Source organism: Mesocricetus auratus, unplaced genomic scaffold, assembly GCF_017639785.1.
Source record: "Mesocricetus auratus isolate SY011 unplaced genomic scaffold, BCM_Maur_2.0 Super-Scaffold_4256, whole genome shotgun sequence".
Lineage (NCBI taxonomy): Eukaryota > Metazoa > Chordata > Mammalia > Rodentia > Cricetidae > Mesocricetus > Mesocricetus auratus.
This window is the reverse complement of record NW_024429182.1, coordinates 38,638,259-38,660,555: the sequence shown is the minus strand read 5'-3', so window position 1 is coordinate 38,660,555 and position 22,297 is coordinate 38,638,259. Positions and strand designations below refer to the sequence as shown.

The 22,297-nt window shown below is 39.3% G+C and overlaps 1 protein-coding gene across 1 annotated transcript in view; it reads left to right on the top strand.

Moving 5' to 3' along the window:
• Abhd17b (abhydrolase domain containing 17B, depalmitoylase) overlaps nucleotides 1-22,297 on the top strand; it is a 31,126-nt gene that overhangs the window by 3,078 nt on the left and 5,751 nt on the right. The window contains exon 2 of the mRNA XM_040746477.1: nucleotides 21,108-21,577. Within this exon, the coding sequence (XP_040602411.1) occupies nucleotides 21,111-21,577 (467 nt within the window). The 5' untranslated portion in view covers nucleotides 21,108-21,110. The remainder of the gene's footprint in view (nucleotides 1-21,107; nucleotides 21,578-22,297) is intronic.

Here is a 22,297-nt window from a genome sequence, read left to right as displayed (position 1 = left end):
TGCAAATGGGACCACTCCCTGGGCAGGGTCTTGGGCTGTTAAGATGAACACAGTGAGGGAACTAAGCACCAATGGGTGTTTACCTCTCTGCTTTCTGATTGTGAATGAATGCAGTGTAACACTTGCTTTAAGCCCTTGACATCTTGACTTCTCACCGCGATGGATGGACTATATATACCCTTGAACTGTGGGCATGAATTAACTTTCTCCCTTTAGCTGCTTTGACCAATAGTACTTTATCACAGAAAAGTGTCTAAGATCTGAAATTCTTGTGAATTTTTTTCTGTACTAAAAGGCTTATGAATATAAATGTATTCATTGAAAGAAACTATCTTTTATTAAAATTGACTTTTTTAATGTTAATGTTCTCTGTTGACATAGTGATGGTCATTGTATTTAGTTAGTATCCCTTCATCAAAAATTAAAATTTTGCAACTCTTGGGCTGGAAGTGGATCCAAACCCTTACCTTGTGTGAGTAGCAACTACTTGTAAGTCCAACTTCAGGAGATCTGACATCCTTTTCTTTCTTTCCACAGGCACCATGCCCATGTAGGCGCATACACCACACACACACACACACACACACACACATGTACGTACGTTCAAGCACATGAAAGCATGCACACACATACAAAATGAATAATAAAACTTGAAGGAATAATAAAATTTGATAACTATTGTCATTCAGTATTTCTTTAAGAGAGGGAGAGATTCTTGGAATCTGCAGCCATTCCTTTAGAGTACAGATTGAACATTCCTAATGTGAAAATATGAACTCTGAAATGCACAACTTTCTTGAGTACTGGCATAATGGTCAGAAGTTTTAGATTTTTTGAGTGTTTTAGGATATCTGGCTTTCAGGTTAGGAATGCTCAGCTAAGAAAAATCTAAGAAAAATGTTTCAATAGATTTCTGGTCCTACTCATTCTACATGGTATGCTCAAGCTGTACTTGGACTCCTGTGTTCCATCTATGGCTCACATTCAGCTTCTAGATGCATAGAACATGGCAGGCACTTTAGCCACTCATCAGTATCTAAATCCTTCTCATTTCGTAGTCAGCTTTACAATATTTTTATCTTTTTTTTTCATTTAGTTAGGGTTTTTTTAAATAATCATAATTTAGTCTGTTTCTCTAGCAGAATAAAATGTCATAGTAAGTTAAAATATTTAAATGTAAGTTGGCCCTGATATGGGCCTGTTTTGTTTCGTTGGGAGCTATAAATAAAAACCATTTAAACAAGTTTTTCTGGGCAGCTAAAGAGGAAAAGTGGAAGTGTGTCCACTGCATATGCACTGTTCACTATTGTACGGTTGAACTGGTGGTGGAGGGAGGCTCATGACAAAGTAAATGAAGGGTCTTAACTTACTCCTAGAACACATCTAGCAGAGGATCACTGTTAATATGTATAACAAATGAAATGTCTCAGAATGTTAGAACGTGATGGATATTTCAGAATAAGTAGAGAGTTCAGGAAAGCAAAGGAAGCGATTTAACCTACTAAATAGGGTGGTCATAATAAGTTTCATTGAACAGGGGAGAATGAGCAAAGTCATGCCCTCAATGAAGGCATCAGCTATGCAGAATCCGGTAAGAATGGACAGAATAGTCTTGATAATAGGCCTGTGTGCCAGGCTCTCACACTTTGAAATTGTGTGAGCTTAGAAAACTTAACTTAAAACTTAGTCTTGGTTTCCTTGTATAAAGTATGAGTGTAGGGAAAGTATTATTAAGAGTAAGAGGGGAGTAAATGGACCCACCCCTCACTTTATTCTCATGTGGAACTCTGTACTTTGTTTTCATAGTGTATGTCAGTGTCTAATTATCTGTATCATGGTTTGATAAAGTTTTATCTCACCCCTTCTGAAATATTGATGGGAAGAACCAGTCAGTGCAGTCCTGACTATTTCATCAACTTACAATCACAGACAACCTTTAAACCTTTTCACATTTGGTATTACCTCTTACAGATTGTTGAGAATGTTTTGTGTTTAGACAGTCTCGTTGAATTAGAGCTGTGTACTGTATTGCAGGCATTAGCTCATTAATCACTACACATCCCTGTGATGAAAGCAGTAGGTATGTTTCATACTGCACTTTAAAACTATTGAGGCTGCTGAATCACATACTGACATAAAATCTAAGAAATTTGGATCATTTTTCTAGGGTTCCCCTTTCTACAATATTTGCTAAAATTCACTTAAAAACAAAAATGCATAAGCTATAAATCATAAGATTTATCCTTTGGAAAAATAGTAGAAAGCATGTCTCTAGGGCTAAAGGATTCTTTTTAGCATAGCTTTGTTGGGGAGTTCTATTTTGAGGATATGTAGTGACATGAAATGGCGAGAATTAGAAAGTACACACAGAGTTGGGGTACTGCTCATTGAAAGAGGTTGACTAGTGGTGACAGGACCCTAGGTCCAATCCCTTAGCACTGGGGGAAATGAGTGAGATGTGTATTTACTGTAGATCAGGATAAAGAATTAAAGAATTGAAGCAGCCTCCTTGGTTTGTTGTGGGCAATTCCTCTAGGACAAAACAAAGTATATGCCTCCAGGAACAAAAATGGAAGGCCGGTAGGCTGTTTCTCAGTCATTTGCAATAAACTTGTTGGCTGGTGAGGAGTGTAGGGTGTCCTTAAGTATGCTTTGAAAACTGAGATAATTTGACACAGTTTGTGTAATAACCTCCAAAGAATTCTGTCCCCAGATTGTGACCTAGATTTTGTTTCTGATTAGTATCTTACACAGTGTACAGATAACCCCCCTTCTCTTTAGAGAGAGAGAGAGATTTGGTAGCTTGTGTCTGGATAATACAGTGTATCTTTAAAGTGGGGATGGGCTTCTGACTGTTTGTCAAGCTTGCCTTGAGTCTTCCTGTCTCAGATACCTGGTTACATTTTGCTTGGAGCTTTTTAAGAGACTTCAGAGTGTCAGTGTTTAGAGCAGGAAGGTAGTATTAGTGAGGACTTCTTGTTCATAAAGGGCATTCCAGTATAAACCGCTAGAGTAATAGCTTTATCATTTTATGTCTTAGGGACCATAGAACATTTTGTTTCATAACATGGAAACAGAAAAATCAAAGTGAAACTCTGACTGAAGAGTGTATCTAAGCCTGGGCATAGCATATTTCAGGGGAGATTTTTATTTTCCGTTGAGAAAGAAGTAAACCTAACATAAGCTTTGATGTGGGGGGAGGGGTGGGGTTTTCATTTGGAGAGGAATGATGGGGAAGATTTTATCAATAGATTATGCAAATACACAGAAACAAACAAGAGCATGTCTGTTTTCCAAGGTCAGCATGTTCCAGAGAATAAATGAGTAAAGAAATAAGAGTAGAGGCCAGGATGCAAGGGGACTCCTATAGGGCACCCTAAAGAATTTAGGCGTATTCTTGAAGGCCTACAGGCCAATTGAAAAATGTAAACAGGAAAGTGCCATCACCTGGCGAGCATGCAGAGCATTGATTAGATAGGTATGTGGTAGAAATTACATAGTGGTGTTATAATGACTGGTGGAAAATAGTTAAGGCCTGGCTGAGAGGATTGATAAAAGACACAAGGAAAAGAGGAGTTGGTTGGTTTAATGTGACAAAAGTACAAGAAGGCAAATACAGACTGAAATATTTAGAGTATAGAGTTTAATGGAAAGATTTTTTAAAAAACGTAAGATTTTTGTTATTCTTAGTGTGTAAATGGCAGCTAGATTCCTGGGTTTAGCTAAGCATGATGGCTAATTCCTATAACCCTAGCAGAATTGTTTGAAGCTAGCCTTGTTTGGCTAGTACAAGGTTGAAGTATAGCTTTTGTGGGGAGGGGAATTGAGAGTTTGAGTGACATAAAAAGATAGAAGACAAAAGACCAGTCTGACTGAAAAGTAAGATCTTGAAGACTGCAGAAATTGAGATTGAATTAGCTTTAAGAAGGAAGGAAAGAACAATAGTTATATGCTCAAAAATAATACATTAAAATTGATAACTCATTGTACTTTTGTCACATTGTACTTTGATATAAGAGGTTAATAGAAGAGATACTAGATCACAATTCATTTTAGGCCTAAGAGGTAGAGATTTGATTCTGAAAAAACTCGGGTATGGAAGTCTGTCTCTCAATCAGGTGTGTGTACATGCAGAAAGCCTTTGTTTATAAACAGAAGAGACACCACCAGGAGAGGAAGACAGCAGAAACTGACCTATAGATTGTATGACTGATTAATAGGGATCTCTGAGTAACCACTATGAGTGAAACTTTCTCAGGAGAAAGACAGTCATGATTTAATTAATTTCTAATGTTTAGACTTTAATCTTCACAGCAGAGTTGTAGTTCACAGTTGAGAAAACAGACACTGAGAAGCTGATTGCCTAAGGTCACACACACACACACACAATCACTAAGGTATGATTTGAATGCATATGTGTCTAGTTCCAGACGCTAGGCCCCAGGTTGTAAAACTTGATGTATTAGGACCAGTTTCTTTCTTTTTCTTTTTTTCCTTCTATCTGGCTGGCCTCAAACTCAGAGATCCACCTGCCTCCCCCTCCCCAGTGCTGGGATTAAAGGTGTGTGCCATCACCACCACCCTGCAAGACCAATTTCTTTACAGAAAGTCTCTCAAACCTGATCACTGAAGTTGCATTCTGGGAACTCACATGTCCTGCTTTTACGTGGGTACTGAGAGACACATGAACATTCACACGAATACACAAATATGGGAACACATAAATGAGTGTAACTTAAAATAAGTTTTAATTGCAAAAAAGGCGAGGCTATTTATTCAAGGAAATAAAGACCACCTATTGGCATTGTTTAGTTTTTTTTAATTTTTAGTTTTTTTTATAAAATGTTTTCTCAAGTAACATTTTTTGAAGATTTATTTATTTTATTCCCATTGGTGTTTTGCCTGCATATATGCCTCTATGAAGGTATTGGATCATCTGGAACTGGAGGTGTGAGCTGTCATGTAGGTGCTGGGAATTGAACCAGAGTCCTCTGGAAGAACAGCTATTGCTCTTAACCACTGAGCCATCTCTCCAGCCCCCATCAAATAACATTTAACATTATAAAAGTAGGAGAAACAACCTCAGAATAGAAGGTACCCCTTTAAATTAAAATGTGTTGGCTTGAAATTGATATATACTCCCCACTTCGAAACCTGACTGGCTCTAAAAAGATTGGTGACCGTACCCATAACCCCAACACTGAAAAGACTTAGGTCAAGATCCTGAGCTTGAGGCCAGCCTGGGTTACATTAGCAAGACTCTGACCAAATAAGTAAATAAATCATATTCATATCAAATAAATTTGGCATATCTAATTTGTCTATAACTGTTTCGGTTTTGCCAAAGAAAGATGAAAACTTTATGACAAACTAGCATTATCTTCAAACCACCACTGCCTAAAAATAATTCTGAAACAGCAACTCTCTATGCAGAAGCATATTATATTACTGCTTCAAAACAATCCGTTATGAGAGAGGATTTGATTGTGTTCACAAAAACTGTTGTATTTCTGTGTTTTTATTTATGGGTGTGGTGGCACTTGCTGTACTGGAACTCACTGTGAAGACCAGGGTAACTTGGACTCAAGAGATATACCTCTTGAGTGCTGGGATTAAAGGTGTGTGCCACCACACCAGACTCTCCTGTTAATTCTGTATTGTTAAACTGCCAATAATAATAATAATAGTGACAAACTGAAGTAACTGAAAAATAGCAACTTTTAACTGTTCCTTCTGATTCCATCTTCAGGGGAGAACTTCGATTCTTGCCAACATTTTTTCCATTAGGCTATTCCAGTTGAGGTCTCCAATAGCTAAAGCTGGCCACCTTGAATAAATGACCAGGGAAGACACTTCCAAAGCTAAATTTACAGCTATTGTGATGTTTGGGGTATCAGTTAAATACTGCATCAAGTGAGGGATGTGCTATCCTTAGTGTTGCATGAACAAGTGCCCCCAGTCATGTAAAAATGAATACTCCAGGGAGATCAATCTTGCCTGCTAGCACACATTTCAAAGTTACTACATCATCTCAAAACTCTTAAACATACAGGAATGTGTAATTTTTGCCAACTCAAAGCTTTAAATTATCTCTTCAAAGGCCAAGCTGACCAAAACGCCCCCACCACACACGCGCATATGCACACACACACACACACACATACACACAGAGAGACAGAGACACACCAACTGGAAGCATGTCCTCTCTTAAAAGGAAGAGAATTTGTTTGGAATCTTCTTGTGTAGCCCAAGATGACCTGAAACTCAAGATCTACATGTTTCTGTTTCCAGAATGCTAAAAATGGGCTTTGAACACCATACTTAGAACACTTAACCCTTGACTGTTCCCCACCATCCAAGTGGCATTTTTTATTACTATTTCTATGTGTGTATGTGTATGATGTTAGGGAGGGGGGTGCCATAGCACCCCTCTTGAAATCAGATGGCAACTTTGTGGAAATGATTCTCATCTTCCCCCTTTATATGAGTTCCAGGCATTGTACAGCAAACCCTTTACCCACCGAGCCATCTTGTTGCCCCCCCATAGCACATTGTTTGTGTAAAGATTTTTATAAATTGTATGTAGATGTGAAGGGGTTATGTGCATGTAAGTGTCAGGTGCCCATGAAGACCTGACATCGATGCTCCTGGAGCGGATGTTACAGGCAGTTGTGAACCTCCCAGTGTGAATCTACTGACTAGAACTCAGGTCCTCTTGTTAAGTGTATTATGTGCTCTTAAACCATTGAGCCATCTCTCCAGACCCTCATCCCCATGACACTTTCTTGGTAAGTTTTATTGTATTTTTATGTGCTAATATCTGTGAGTGTGTGCAGGTGCCCATGGAAGTCAGAGACATTGAATCCCATGACACAGAGTTAAAAGCAGTTGAGAGCCACCAGACCCGAGTGCTGGAAACTCAGCTTAGGTCTTCTGCAAGGGCATTCCAACTCTTAACATCTCCAGCCCCTCAAATGAAACTTTTTAAGGACTTTACAGCCTTATGAGGGAAAACATGGCATAGTTTGATTGGTGAAATATATAGTAAGTAGTGTTAGGACTGTAATTGATTAATTGGTATAGAATTGGTATTTATATGCTATAGTTAATGGACTTAACCAGGTAATACATGTCTCTGTTTAGCAATGTAACACATTTTCCTAATAGTAATTCTCTCCTCAGTGGTCTGTTCACTTGATTGTCTTCTGGATTTTAAGCACTTAGAAAGTGGGTTTCTGTAACACAGAGACAGAAAGCAATGTAGATTAAAATAAAGCATAGGGGTACTGGTTTGCAGAAAAGATGTAAGCCACAAATATGCATATATTAGTGCTTAGAACTCTGATTCAGAACAACCTACTTGGCATTATCTCAACTTATGCTATGTGTAGTCTGTGTAATGTGGTGACTGACTTCATGGAATAAACATACTCTAGTAAAGACAATAGACACCAGGCTAGACAGATGGCTCAGCCATTAAGAGCACATAATGCTCTTGGAGAAGACCAGTGTTTAGTTCTGAGCACCAACATCAGGTACCTCAAACCTGCCTGTAAGTCCACGTCCAAGGTGTTTGATGCCTCTGCCCTCTGTGAGCACCTGTACTCATGTACACAGACACATAATTAAAAATAACAAATTATAAATATATAGATATTAATGAAGCCCATGGGTGAATGTGTGTCAGGAATCAATGTTCAGCTATGAAAGTATATGTGAACCCTATAAACTACAGCAATGAATTGAAAGTGTCAAGGTGTGTTAAGAGGTGAGCTAAGCCAATTCTTACAAAACCTGTGAGGACCTGTAGAGTGTTCAGGTTTATTAGAAGTATAGAGGGAAGCTATCAAGGTGGGGGTTTTGTTTTGTTTTTTTCCAGACAGGGTTTTTCTGTGTAGCCCTGGCTGTCCTAGAATGCACTCTGTAGACTAGGCTGGCCTGAAACTCAAAGATCCATAAAGGCCCCACTCAAGGTGTTTTTAAAGCATTGAGTTCATTACTTTTAAGCTGTCTAGAAAGAAGGTGTAGTTCAGATTCAGAGGACTTTAAGTAGAAGAAATTCACATTTACTTTCCAAAGGGTTTTCATTTGTTATATATATTTTGAGTTGTTCCTCCTTTTATCTATTAATCTTTTTGTTAAAACCGGGAGCTATTACAAAAGAGTAGAAAAGATATACCAGTGCAAGTCAAATCTTTCCTTGATGGCGTACTCTCCTTAGCAGTTACAGCCTCTCTTTTAGCACACGCCTTGTCTGTAACATTCAGATTGCCAATGCTTGTTTCCTCTTCAAAATAACCGTGCAACTGGTCAGTATTATGCTGTCTTGAAATTTCCCTGAGATGCTAGTCCATAATAGCCCTGGGAAAGTTATTAGGACATGGGCAGAAAGTAACCATGAATTTTGCCAAACTATCCCAGAATGTCTCCAGTCCAATTGCTAGTATTCATCCCTTAGAAAACCTCTTGAGCTGGGCCTCCACAGTCTGTGTAACTCTTAGCACCACTGTCTGCTGAGCTCCTACTATGGTGACCCATTAGGCTCTTGCAACATTTAACCACTTTTCTTGTCCAAAGTTCCAAAGTCTGTCACAGCAGAAACCCACTCCCTGGTACCAACTTCTGTGTTATTTTTTTTTTCCCTCATTGCTGGGATAAAACACATAACTAACACAGCTTAACAGACGATTTACTTGAGCAGACAGGTTAGAGCCAGTGATGGTGGAGTGAAGGCATAGTAGCAGGAAGCTGAAGGCTCTTATCTTGAACCACAAGCACAAAGCAGAAAGAGAAAACTCAAAGTGGCTCTTTAAGCTCTCAAAGGCTACCTGCAGTGGCACACTTCTTTTGACAAGGCCACACCTGCTAACCCTCCCCATATTGTGCCACCAATGAGAACCAAACATTTAAATTCCCAAGACAAAGGGGTCATCGCATTCAAATCACCCCACCCTTCCCTTGTTGCCATACTTGGCCAACAGAACACTTTGTTGACCTCTGTCAGCTCTGGCTAAAACACTTTTCAAAGCATTTACTTTTAATGTTACGTGAGTCTACATGTTATAGATCCACTTTAATCTTGAAGTAATACCATATTTAAATATAAAACCAGTTCTGGCTAGGCAAAATGTGCCCACTAGTGCAATGGTGACAAGTCTGCAGTGGGGGTAACCAAATCCTTTCTAATTTGTTTTGAGGTGTACTCCACCTCAGATTTGTATGTGGTATTGTAAAGCTCGGTTACTGGAGAGGTCATAGGTGGCCATACAGGGCAAGCTACTACTTCTGTTTTTCTAATTTAACAGGTTATACCTATCTAAATGTCTTCTAAATATTTGTTTGGGCCCATAAATTAGTTAGTGGGGCTACCAGCTTTTGTCAGAGATGCTTCCCTTTTTGGTTGGTTGGTTGGTTTTTTGTTGTTGTTTTTGTTTTCAAAACAGGGTCTCACTATGTAGGACTGGCTGTCCTGGAACTCATTTAGTAGAACAGACTGGCCTCAGTCTCACAGAGATCTAAGTGCTGGGATTAAAGATATACACCACTATGCCTGGCATGAGATTTTCTTTTTATAATGATCTGCAGTAACTACACAAACTCATACTGGTTGAAATGATGAAAATACGTGACTGCTCAATGCTCAGCCTTAAGTGGAACATCTTATAACCTCTTCCACGGCTAGGGACCATTGTAAAACACTTATCTCCTGGGTATGGCATGGCCATTGGCAAACAAGAACCTTTGGAGTGAAGGTTCTCCCACACTTGTTTTTACGAAAGGCAGAAGTCTCTTGGATAAGATTCAACGAATGATAGCTCAGTCCCAAAAGACTGAGCTCAGTTGGATGGGACATGAGCCTTAGGCATGTGAGTACTGGTCTGTCATCCTTTTAAGAGGAAGTCTAGATCTAAGAATACCTCCCTGATGGCAGCCTGTGAATCCCATAAGTATATTGCTAAAGTTGTGGGTAGACAAAGGCTAAAACTTATAAGCAGTAGTGTGTAATCATGGAACTGATGTGTATCCAGAGCCCTGCACTCACCAAAAGATAGTAAAGGGAGTAACATAAATACATGCTGCTCCTCAAGCCTCCCACACCTCCAGGCTGCATTTCCTGTGTAACATGTATGTGGTTATCTACTTACTCTAGTTAATGGTAGCTTTTGGACAATGATGTTTCACTCTCACTCTGAGTGTGCCTCTTGCATCAACGCTAGTTCTGTAAAACTTCCCAGCGCTCCTGAGTAAGCCTGCCCAATGTTTTAAAAGAAGTTATTTTCCTGATATAAAGTGTAACATTAATCATTAAAAAAGAAAGTACCATTTTCAGCTACAAAGCACATGGGAGATTTTATCCTGTTAACTTTGTATCTAACCAGTGTACATAACAGCAGATAACCAGTTTGTCTGGGTCTGGGTCTAGTGCTGTCTGCTCCTTTCAGGTATAAAGTCAGGGCAGAGTAGATAGTCTGTATGCTTTGAGCATGGATCTGAGGTTTATTTACAATTCCAAGTCCCAAACTGAAGGTAGTGTCTTGGAAGAAGACAGCAGCTGAGAGTTCCAATAGAAAGTAAAATGGAGAGTCCTGAGATAAGGCTGGGAGATGGGGACAGGCACAAGGGCATCAGCTTCAAAGTTGGTTTCTCTTGCCACTGTCACTCAGTCCCCATGCTCTGGGATCTAAACATGTGCAGACAGTCTTCCAAGCTTCCATAAAACAAGTCATTTGGCTGATAGAACTTCAGTTAACAGTCCTTACTGCAGCATTTTAGTATAAATTTCAGATATGTGTTAGACCTCACTTAGTGCTCAGGCCAAATTTGCAAGGTCAGAAGATTTTCATTCTATACATTATTCAAGGCCTACGGATCTACATTTGTTCTCTGGAAGTTGAAAGTGAATGTTAAATTTCAAAAATTCAGTGCATATCCAACACTGTACAATTAATATTCAGTACTTTCTGTCTCTTGAGCAGCTTCGTTTTGTGATTGGCCATTTCTCTGACTTCATTCTCTGCCATCACAATGGTGACAGAGGGATTTTTTGATGAACTTACGCACAGTTCAACCTAGTCTCAAACTTGGAATCCTCTTGCCTTAGCCTCCCCACTATGTCATCACATGGTTACTGCAAGAGTTAAAAACCTTCAAATAGAGGGAAAACAGCAAGACATGGCCCCTAGGCTTAGGGGAATAGGAAAATAATCAAATTATTGGTCACAAGAAACTGATTTTTCTTTAGTATTGGAACTCCCCAACTAAGTTGTATTAGTTTAATACAATCTTAATACAAAAATGTAATGAGAGAGGTAAGGCACACTTCATGTCATTCTGAACCATGGTATAAGTACAAAAATCTTTAGGCAAATATTAACAAAACAAGTCTATCGATGTGTAAATATTATACATATTATTATCAAAACAACTATTTCCAGAATAGAATTTTTTTCTGTAATTTACCTAGTTAAAACTCTTTGGAAACTAAGAAAGAAAAAGAAACTCTCTTAATTTCTTTCTTTGTTAATATTTATTTATTTCATTTTATGTGTATGTGTGTTTCGTCTACATGTATGTTTGTGTACCACATGTGTGCTTGGTGTTGGTGGAAGCCAGAAGAGGGTGTCAGATCTCCTGGAAATTTAACCCAGCTCCCTTGGGAAAATATCTGGTGCTCAACCTCTGAGCCATCTTTCCAGCACGCAAACTATCTTAATTTATAAAGGATATCCTTTTAAATTATCCTTGAAAAGATTATTGTCCATTAGATATTGTACATGCTTGCAAACCCCACATTTGCCAGGTGGCAACCAACCTGGACTACAAAGGGAAAGAAAAGGCTGTGTCACTTTTTATAAGCGCTTAAAACCAGGAGATTCTTTGGCAGTGCTTGAGATCAGAACCTCTGGTGAAGTAAGAAAATGTAGTGAGTAGATAAGTAAGTATCAGCTAATACAGATTTGAAAACTAAGGTAAAGTAAAAGAACTTGTTCTAGAATACAAGTACTTAAGATTTTCGTTACTACTCCCCAATTGCTTTCTAGGTTCAGTGCCATTCATTAGCATTCCAGGAGTCTGCTTGTTTTCATTAAACCACCAAGATTAATCTAAATTAATAGATATTCCCAGGGTGTGCATGCATGTACCTTTACAAATTGATGTCAGTGTTTTTTCTTCTGGTTCTTGGACCCTGTATGTGCTAAGCAAGTACTTACTCTGCCTCTGAACTGCAACCCTGACCCTTGCTCTATTTCAGGTAAATTTTTGCGAAACAAATTTAAGTATTGAGCATGTGTCCAAAGACTTCCTAGGATCTCTACACATTTGAAGACTGCCTTCCTCTTTAAAAAAAGCCATACCTCAGACTCTTCAGGAGAGAAGAGCAATAGAGCCATGAAGTGTAAACACTAAGTCCGGGATTTGTTTGTTGTTTTGTCATCGTGTTGCCAATGCCACCCTTCCTTTCACACACTCAAACCATCATTGTTATAGCCCAGAATTCGGGGGACGGGGGGGGGTAGGGAAAGAGAGAGAGAATATGAAATGTGTGGGTCTTTCACCTTTAATTTTAATTTTCCACGAAACCCATCGTGCTTGCACTCCATGTTCACACATAGGAACCTGGATTTAATTCCCACCCACGTGGCGGGTCCAGTCCCTGAGTATCAACTCAGTCATTTGGAAAGCAGCTGTGGGAAATGACAGGCTCTGTTACCCTACCAGTGACACCTCTGTGTTCTATGCGCCTCATCACCTACCTCATCTCCACTACCTCAAGTTATAACTCATTAAATTGTGAAGTATAAATTAATGTTCTTGTAGGTTGGTGAGATAATCCATCAGTAAAGTGCTTGTTCTGCAAGCATGAAAACCTGTATTCAAATGCTAGCACCTTTACAATGCGTCCAGCACTGTGAAAGATGGAGCTAGATCCTTGGATCTCATTGGCCTACATGGGGTGCAGTGAGAAACCCTGGCTCAAAAAATATGGTGGAAGGATGGAGAAATGGCTTCACAGTTAAGAGTACTTGTTGCTGTTTTCAGAGGACCCAGGTTTGATCCCAGTACCACATGATAAATTGCTGTCACTTTATTCACTCCACTGTTCACCGCTTGGTAACAGTATCCGTTCTGTTTGTCCAGTACCGGAGTAGGTGGATTCAAAAATACTTTTATTCTGGTGTCTTAATCTGCACATTCAAATCATCAAGCTCATTTTTGTGGGTATGACAGGAGGTGCCTTGAACAAGTGGGTACACGTTCATCTGGATGCCAGGGGTCAACTTCTCATGCATTCCTCTGAAGTTTTCTCCCCCCCCCCCCCCCCCTTCTTCCTCTCTCCCTCTCGTTTTCCAAACCCTCCAGGGTTTCAGATTTGGCCCTTACAGGTCTGGTGCACAAACCCCAGGGATCCTCCCCCTCTCCTCCCAAGTACTGAGATTACCAGGGCATGCCACACCAACCACATCCACATTTTTACATGACTTCTGGCTCAAGAGGGAATTAAGGTCATGGCAAGTACTATACTGAGTCAACTCCCTAACCCCAGGCATAAATTTTTATAACCAAGGTGTCCATCTGGAGATTAACTTGGTGGTAGAGCAATTACTCCACATGCACCTGGTAAGAATATTAAGCATCACATCCTCTCCAGCATAAATTGTCTTCGATGTTTTTCATTTTAGCCATTCTGACAGGAGTAAGATGGTATCTCAAAGTTGTTTTGATTTGCATTTCCCTGATGGCTAAGGATGTTGAGCACTTTCTTAAGTGTCTCTTGGCCATTTTAGCCTCCTCTATTGAGAATTCTCTTAGTTCTGTACCCCACCTTTTAATTGGATCCTTTGGTGTAGAGAGAAGACTTTTCCTTGCCAGCCACTTTGGTTTTTCCCCTGCCAGTTGCCTGGGCTCTGCCGCATTGTAGTCCCCAAATAATACAGAAGACGCTGTATTAATTATGAAGTTGTTTGCCTTGCTTGTTTCTTACTGGCTAGCTCTGACTTAAGTATTTATCCCATAATTGTTAATCTAAGTATTTCTCTTACCGGAGAAAAGTTCCGGACGTCTTACTTCTCTGGCGGGCTACATCATGACTCCCTGTGTTTCTCCTACCCAGAGTCCTCCTGGACTCCTAGTCCCACCTATCTTGCTTCCCTATTGGCCAACAGTGCTTTATTGACATATACACAGGACTTCCCCATCACTTTGGTGTTTTGGAGACTTGCTTCTTGAGTTCTTTGTAAATTTTGGAGATTAGCCCTCTGTCAGATTTGGGGTTAGTGAATATCTTTTCCCATTCTGTGGACTGCCTTTTTGTCTTGTTGACTGTGTCCTTTGCCTTACAGAAGCTTTTTGGTTTCAGGAGGGCCCATTTGTTAATTGTTGATCTCAGTGTCTGTGCCACTGGTGTTATGTTCAGGAAGTAGTCACCTGTACCAACTCGTTGAAGAATATCTCCCACTTTCTCTTCTAAGAGTTTCATTGTGGTTGGATTTATGTTGAGATCTTTGATCCTTCACTGCTGGTGGGAGTGCCAACTCGTACAGCCACTTTGGAAATCAGTATGGAGATTCCTCAGGAAAATGGGAATCAGTCTACCACAAGACCCAGCAATTTCACTCTTAAGCATATATCCAAAAGAGGCAAATTCATACAACAAGGGCATCTGCTCCACTATGTTCATAACAGCATTATTTGTAATAGTCAGAACCTGGAAGCAACCTAGATGCCCCTCAACTGAAGACTAACTAGATAGAGAAAATGTGGTACATTTACACAGTGGAGTACTACTCAGTGGGAAAAAACAAGGGAATCTTGAAAAGCGCAGGTAAATGGATGGCACTGGAAGAAACCATCCTGAGTGAGGTAACCCAGTCACAAAAAGACAAACATGGTATGTACTCACTCATATATGGATTTTAGATAAGGATCAGGATAGTGCCAGTCTGCACTTCCACTGACAGAGAGTCTGGGAAACAGGAAAGAACCTAAGAGATATGCATGGTACCCAAGAGAAGAGGAATGAGGCAAGATCTTCTGAACAGATTGGGAACATGGCAAGGGGTGGAGGGGAGTGGGAGCTGGGAAGAAGGGGGGGGGAGAAGAGGAAAGAGAGAGTAGGTCATGGGGGAACAGGAAGGTTGAGTAGGGGGCGTAGAATAGGGGGAAGAGGGAATCATAGGTTAGAAGACAGATCAGGAACCAGTGTGACCTCTAGTGATCTAAAGGGATGACACCAACTGGCAAGCTAAGCAATAGTGGAGAGACCACCTCGAATGCCCATTTCTGATAATGAACTTGATGTCTATAACCATCCTGGAGCCTTTATCCAGTGACTGATGGAAGCAGAGGCAAACACCCACAGTTAAACACTGAACTGAACCCAAGGAACCCAATGACAGAGAGAGAGGAGTGGTGAGCAAATTGGCAAAGAATGAGCTGGCAAAACCAGCAGGGACAGCTGATCGAACAGGGGAGAGCTCTTGGACCCCAGACCGACAGCTGGGAGGCCAGCATGGGACTGATCCAGACCTCCTGAGTGTGAGAGTCAGTGAGGAGGCCTGGGCAACCTATGAGGCCCTGGGCAGTGGATCAGTGTTTATCCCTGACATACAAACAGACATCGTGTGTCCATAACACAAAGAGGGATGCTCTCTCAGCCTGGACTCATAGGGGAGTGCCTGGACCCTGCCCTGAGTGAAATGACAGACTCTGGATATCCCCTATGTGGAAGGAAATGGCAATAGGGTGGGAGGCTGGGGGAATGGTGGGTTTGTGCAGGAGGAGGGGAGGGAGAGGGAACTGGAATTGGCATGTAAAACAAGCTATTTAAAATTAAAATAATAATAATAATAAAAGAATATTAAGCATCAAAACTAATGTTAAGCAGGCATAGCATTGTTAGGTTATATTTTATTTGAGATGAGGTCTCACTATGCAACTGTCTGTTCTGGAACTCTGTAGACTAGAGGCCTTAAAGTCAGATCTATCTTAAGATACCCGAAGATGTGTTAACAGAAAATAAGAATGGAGACTGAAGTGCATTATAGAAGACAGGACAGTCTGCCAGGGAGGAGGAAATTGAACAGTGTTGAAAAGACAAGATCACCCCAATGTTAAATAGATTGTCCTTAGTTAAGGTTTCTATTGCTGTATAAAACATCACAACCATAAGAAACTTAGGAAGGGCCGGGCGGTGGTGATGCACACCTTTAATCCCAGCACTCGGGAGGCAGAGGCAGGCAGATCTCTGTGAGTTCGAGGCCGGGCTGGACCGATAGCCTCCAAAACAATACAGAGAAACCCTGTCTCGTAAAAAAAAAAAAAAAAAAAAAAAAGAAAGAAAGAAAGAAAGAAACTTAGGAAGGACAAGGTTTATTTCATCTTACAGCTTGTAGTCCATCATCCAGGGAGGGCAGGACTGGAGCCTGGAGGCAGGAACTTATAGAAAAGTGCTCTTTACTGCCTTGCCCCTCGGGGCTTGCTCATTTTCTTTCTTTTCTAGCTGTATCTTAAGGACAGACATGTGTATGTACAAGTTTATGTTAATGGCATAAGCAGTTCTTAGTTCCTTATTTTTTGTTCACCTAATACTCAACAGTCACTTATTAGCTCTTTGACCATTATGAATCTGTGCATTAACTGCAGAAAGGAATTTCTGGCCAAAAACCAGAGCAGCACTAATTTATGAGTAATAGCCAGAACTGTACTTGATTTCTATGTCCTACAACAAAGTATGTTGTGTCTCCAACAATCAAGTATTACAACTTAGTTATGGGGAAGAACAAAGAGCAGTGTTATTTTCAGGTGTTTTGGGGCATCAGTGACCAGTAACTCATGAAGGCATCCCATGCCTGGCACTGAGATTTTCATTTAATAACCATGTTTCCTGAGGGGGAGCATTGTCCAGCTGTGCAGAGTTTCTGTGTCCAAACTCATTTTAATTGTATTTTTTAATTAGCTTACAAGGGAGTAGTGGGCTTCCAGGATACGATTTCATGCATCTTTAGTTTTGGTTAACCTTTCCTCCACCCCATCCTCCTGTCCCCTCACCACCACCCCTGCTTAAACTTTTAACCCCTAATATCAAACCCGGCCCCCCCATTGCATAGCACATGCATTCTGTCCTCTCACCTGCTAAGGCTTCATCTTCCCCACAATTGACCCTTTCTAGCTTCTTGACTGTTCCAAATTAAACACACAAATAAAAACTTCAAAGCTAGGAGCCACATGAGAGAATGTATGACATTTGTCTCACTAGGCCTCGATTGCTTCCCTTAATATGATGTCCTCCAGTTCTATCCAAATTTCTGAAAATTTTATATAATTTCATTTTTCTTTAGATATGATTAGAATTCCATTGTGTATTTGTACCACATTTTCTTTACCAAGTTATTTACTGATGGACTTGTAGGCTAGTTCCATTTCCTAGTTATTATAAATAGTGGCATTGGACATGGATGTGCAAAGAGGATTTGAGTCCTTTGGATAGATGCCCAGGAGAGGAATAAATTGAATTTACTGTAGTTGTATTTAACTTTGTGAAAAACCTCCGCAAGGATTTCCATAGGGACTGGACCAGTTTATATTTTGTGTATAAACATTTCCCTTTCCCTGCCTCCTAACCAAGCATCCTCTGTCACTGGTTTTCTTGATTATATTCATTCTGACTAGGGTGAAAAGTAATTGCAAAATAATTTTCATTTTCATTTCCCTGATAGCTAATGATGTTGAACTTTTTTTAATGTATGTAGCCATTGCTTCTTCATTCTTTTCTTTTTTCAAAAACTATTCGTTTCTTTATTCCCTCCATTTTTTGTTAGTTTTCGTGATTTCTTGGATTCTTTCCACGTTCAAGATACCAATCCTGTGTTGGAAATAGAACGGCCAAGGATGTTTTTCCCTTTCTGTAGGATATTTCTTCACTTTGTTCAGTTTCCTTGGCTCTATAAAAGTTTTTTATTTCATGAGATCCTGTTTGTTGGTATTGGCTTTTTTCCTGTGATGCCAGCGTTCTAATCAAAAAAATCCTTACCATTGCCTGTATCTTGAAGTACACTTTCTACTTTTTCCTCTAGCAGGTTCAGAGTTTGAAGTCTTATGTTGAGGCTCTTATTCCATTTTGATTTTGTTCAGAGAGAAAAAGATTTAGTTTTATTCTTCTAGATATGGATACCCAGTTTTTCTGGCACCATTTGCTATAAAGATGATAATATGTTTTTTCTTTATTGTTTATTTTTGACATATTTGTTAAAAATCAGGTGGCTGTAGTTGACTGACTTTATATCTGAGTCCTCTATTCTATTCCATTGATTTACATGTCTGTCTTATGCCAGAACTGTGCTGTGGCTTTGTAGTGCAACTTGAAATCAAGTATGGTGATAACTCTTAATTTCTTGTTTGGGATTGCTGTATTTTAAGTATTTTTAAGTTTTCATTATAGAGGTCTTTCATATCTCTGGTCAAGTTCAAGAATTTGGTGGGGGTTGGTTTGTTTACTGGGTATGTGTTCTTTCTTGTTTGTTTGTTTGCTTGGTATTTAACAGTGGGATTGTTTCCCTGAGTTCCTTTTCAGCTTTTTTGTCATTAGTTTATGGGAAGACTTGGGTTTTATGTATTTTGTACTTGCCACTTTACTGAAAGTCTTTTATCTGCTCTAAAAGTTTGCTAGTGGAGTCTGTAGAGGCTCATGTATATAGCACGTCATCTACAAATATAGACACTTTGACTTTTTCCTTTCCTATTTGTATCCTTTTTATTTGCTTCTCTTATTGCTCTAGTTCATACATCCAGTACTGTATAAATAAATGAAGACACTTGTTCCTGATTTTTGTGGAAATGCTTTGTTTTTCCTTGTGTAATATAATATTGGTTGTAGGTTTGTCATACATAGCTGTTATGATTTTGAGATGTTTCTTTTCTGACTTTCTTCAGGATTTTTAGCATGAACAGATTTTTAATTTTGTCCAAAGCCTTCTCTCAATATATTGATATTGATGTAACAATGAAATTTCTATTCTTGAGTCATCCCTACATTTCTGGACATTGGGCAGTATCTTGATCATATATGAGACCTCAAAGTCCACTTCCATGGTGGCATACTTCCTCCAACAAAACCACACCTACTCCTACAAAGACACACCTCCTAATATAATAGTACCACTCCCTTTTGGAGTCATTTTCTTTCAAACCACCACAGCATGTATGCTGGAATCTTTGCTGGCTTGGTCTTGTACAAGTAACTGCAGCTGCTGTGAGTTCATGATGGTAACAGCCTCATCTTGTCCAGGAGACAGGATTTCCCAGCATTCCTCTCTGTACTCCAGCCCTTAAATTCTTTTCTGCTTTCGCTTCTACAGTGTGTCCTGAACTCCCAGCTTCTTTGGTATTCTTACTCAATCTCAGACCCCATCCCATAAAATGGTGCTGTTGACATTTAGGGTGGATTTTTCGACTTCTGTTAACCTAGACTAATCTGGGAAATTCCCTCACAGATAAGCCTGTAGGTTCATTTTAATGCTGATTCTAAATTGTGTCAAGTTGACAAACAATACTCACCATCGAATTACCAGAAAACTGATGTATTTCTCAAGATTATTCAAGTTATTGTCTTTTTCAAAACAAGCCTCCTATTTCACATACTATTCTGTTATATTAGTCACCTTTTCATCAAACTAAGAATCTGAAGTAATGAACTTTAAAAATGTTTTATTTTATTGGTGGTGGTGTACACCTATTAAAGTGTTTGGGAGGCAGAGACAGGTGGATCTCTGTGAGTTCAAGGTCATCCTGGTCTACAAAGAGAATTCCAGGACATCAGAGAAAGCCTGTCTTGGGGTTTTATTTTCGCTGTCAGTTTTGAAGGAACCTGCTCATGATCAGTTCGCCTTATTTCTGTAAGCATAGCAAGGTAATGTATCATGTTAAGAGCATATGACAGTAGACCTACTCACCTCATTGCAAAAGAAAAAGGGGTCCCATAATTCCCTTTGAGATCTCAACCAAAAAAAAAATTTTACAGTCACACCACTCTGGGCAACCAGTCTTTAACACATGATCCCCAAACTATAACATTTATTTACTTGCTTCCTTCCTCCTCATCAGTGTTGGTTGATTGTATATAACAGAGACTCCAGAGTCATTCTGTTGCTTATCACTTGCAGTATTTGCCCTGTGTGACCATAGGCAGGTTGTATGTCTATTCTATGCCTCAATTGCAAGGTGGGTTGGATCATAGTCTCTATGTCAAAGTGATTCTGAAAATGCTTAAATGGGTTAGCATCTGTGGAGAAAGGTGTTTAAGAATCAGCTTTGACTCTCCATTGTTCTGTTCTCTATTTTAGTAGTATCTACATTAATGTTTTCTTCTTTTCTCTCTGTGCTTATTTGTCATTATGATTTTAATTCCCTTGTTTTTGTTTTGTTTTGTTTTAATTTTTTGAGACAGTTTCTCTGTGTAGCTTTGTAGAGCCAGGCTGGCCTTGAACTCACAGAGATCCACCTACCTCTGCCTCCCAAGTACTGGGATTAAAAGCATGTGCAGCCACCTCCCGGCAAGTCCCTTGAATTTTATATGAGCCACAAATTATAAACTGAAATAATAGGTTTGTAATATGTAGGGATTATGACATTTGGTTAAACTGCTTTAAGAGCTCAAATGTAGCAGGGACTAGTGTCTTACCCTGACTCACTTGTACAAATTTCTTAACTCAAACTATTATACAAGGTTGTTTTGAGTATCAAGATATAAGCATTATTTACCCTTTCTATGAGGTTGAGAGTTTTCATGAAATTACAAAGAAATTACCAACTAACCTGAACACACCTTCTATCTTATTTGTAGATAAACTTAAATGTTTTTGTTAAGTGGGATAATCACTGCTTTTACAAATATACAGTATTTAAGTCTATTTCCAGGGATGTTTGTCTCACTCCAGGATTTGGAGTATTTCCAGAATAATGTCAGCAAATCTGGGGGGGGGTTCTTGATTACAGTTAATAGACATTGAGTACCAATGATATTTTTTCATGTCTTTGTTTTAGTCCTTGTATAAGAGCGCAGAGTTTACATTGAATTATTAAAACTTTTGTTATCTCTTCTTCTTTTTCAGAAAATGAATAATCTTTCATTTAGCGAGCTATGTTGCCTCTTCTGCTGTCCACCTTGCCCGGGGAAAATTGCTTCAAAATTAGCATTTTTGCCACCTGATCCAACTTACACACTGATGTGTGATGAAAGTGGAAGCCGCTGGACTTTACACCTGTCAGAAAGAGCGGACTGGCAATACTCTTCCAGAGAAAAAGATGCTATTGAGTGTTTCATGACAAGAACCAGCAAAGGCAACAGAATTGCTTGTATGTTTGTGCGTTGTTCACCCAATGCTAAATATACCTTACTCTTCTCACATGGAAATGCTGTTGATCTTGGTCAGATGAGCAGCTTTTACATAGGTCTGGGGTCGCGGATTAATTGTAATATATTCTCATATGATTACTCTGGATACGGTGCTAGTTCTGGAAAGCCAACAGAGAAGAACCTGTATGCAGATGTTGAAGCTGCCTGGCTGGCTCTTCGGACAAGGTAATCATTATGGGGATCATTTTTTACACTAATGGCGGTTAAGTTATACTGTAGAACAGCAGAATGGAAAGCATTTTTAACATACATGCATTGAGCTACAATACGAGGATATTTGCCAGAATGCATATATTAAACTAACTATATATATTGCTATATATGTGTATATATGCTTACTGTATATGTATATTAAACTAACAGATTGGAATTTTGCATAATAGCCAAGCAATCTTTAAAAATAGCTCAGACTTATATGTGATGTCAGTGCCTGTGTGAATGTATGTTGTTTGTGTTGCTTGTTTTCATTTTGTTTTTCAACTCCTAATAGTGCCATACCCTATGGGCCAAGCATTCAAACACATGAGTCTTTGGGGGCCATACCTATTCAGACCACCACAAACCATAAAGATAGTGGAATTGCTAGTAGTGTATGTAGTCTTGGGAAGTTCACAGATTCCTAAGCCTGTTTCCTCATCTATTTAATGAAGAAGTTGTGGTAAATGGCATCCAATATCCTTTCCAGTTCTAGAAATTGATTATCAAAATAGAATATGCATGCCTTGATTTTCTTCTAACATTCAGCAAGTTTAACATGTCTTTAGTATATCCTTAAGTAGTCCAATGCATGTGTCTTTTTATTCTGTTCTTATACAGTATAATTTAAGTAATCAGGAGAAAGGAAATAAAATAATGAACTTCAGTGATCTTTTTAAGAAAATTTAG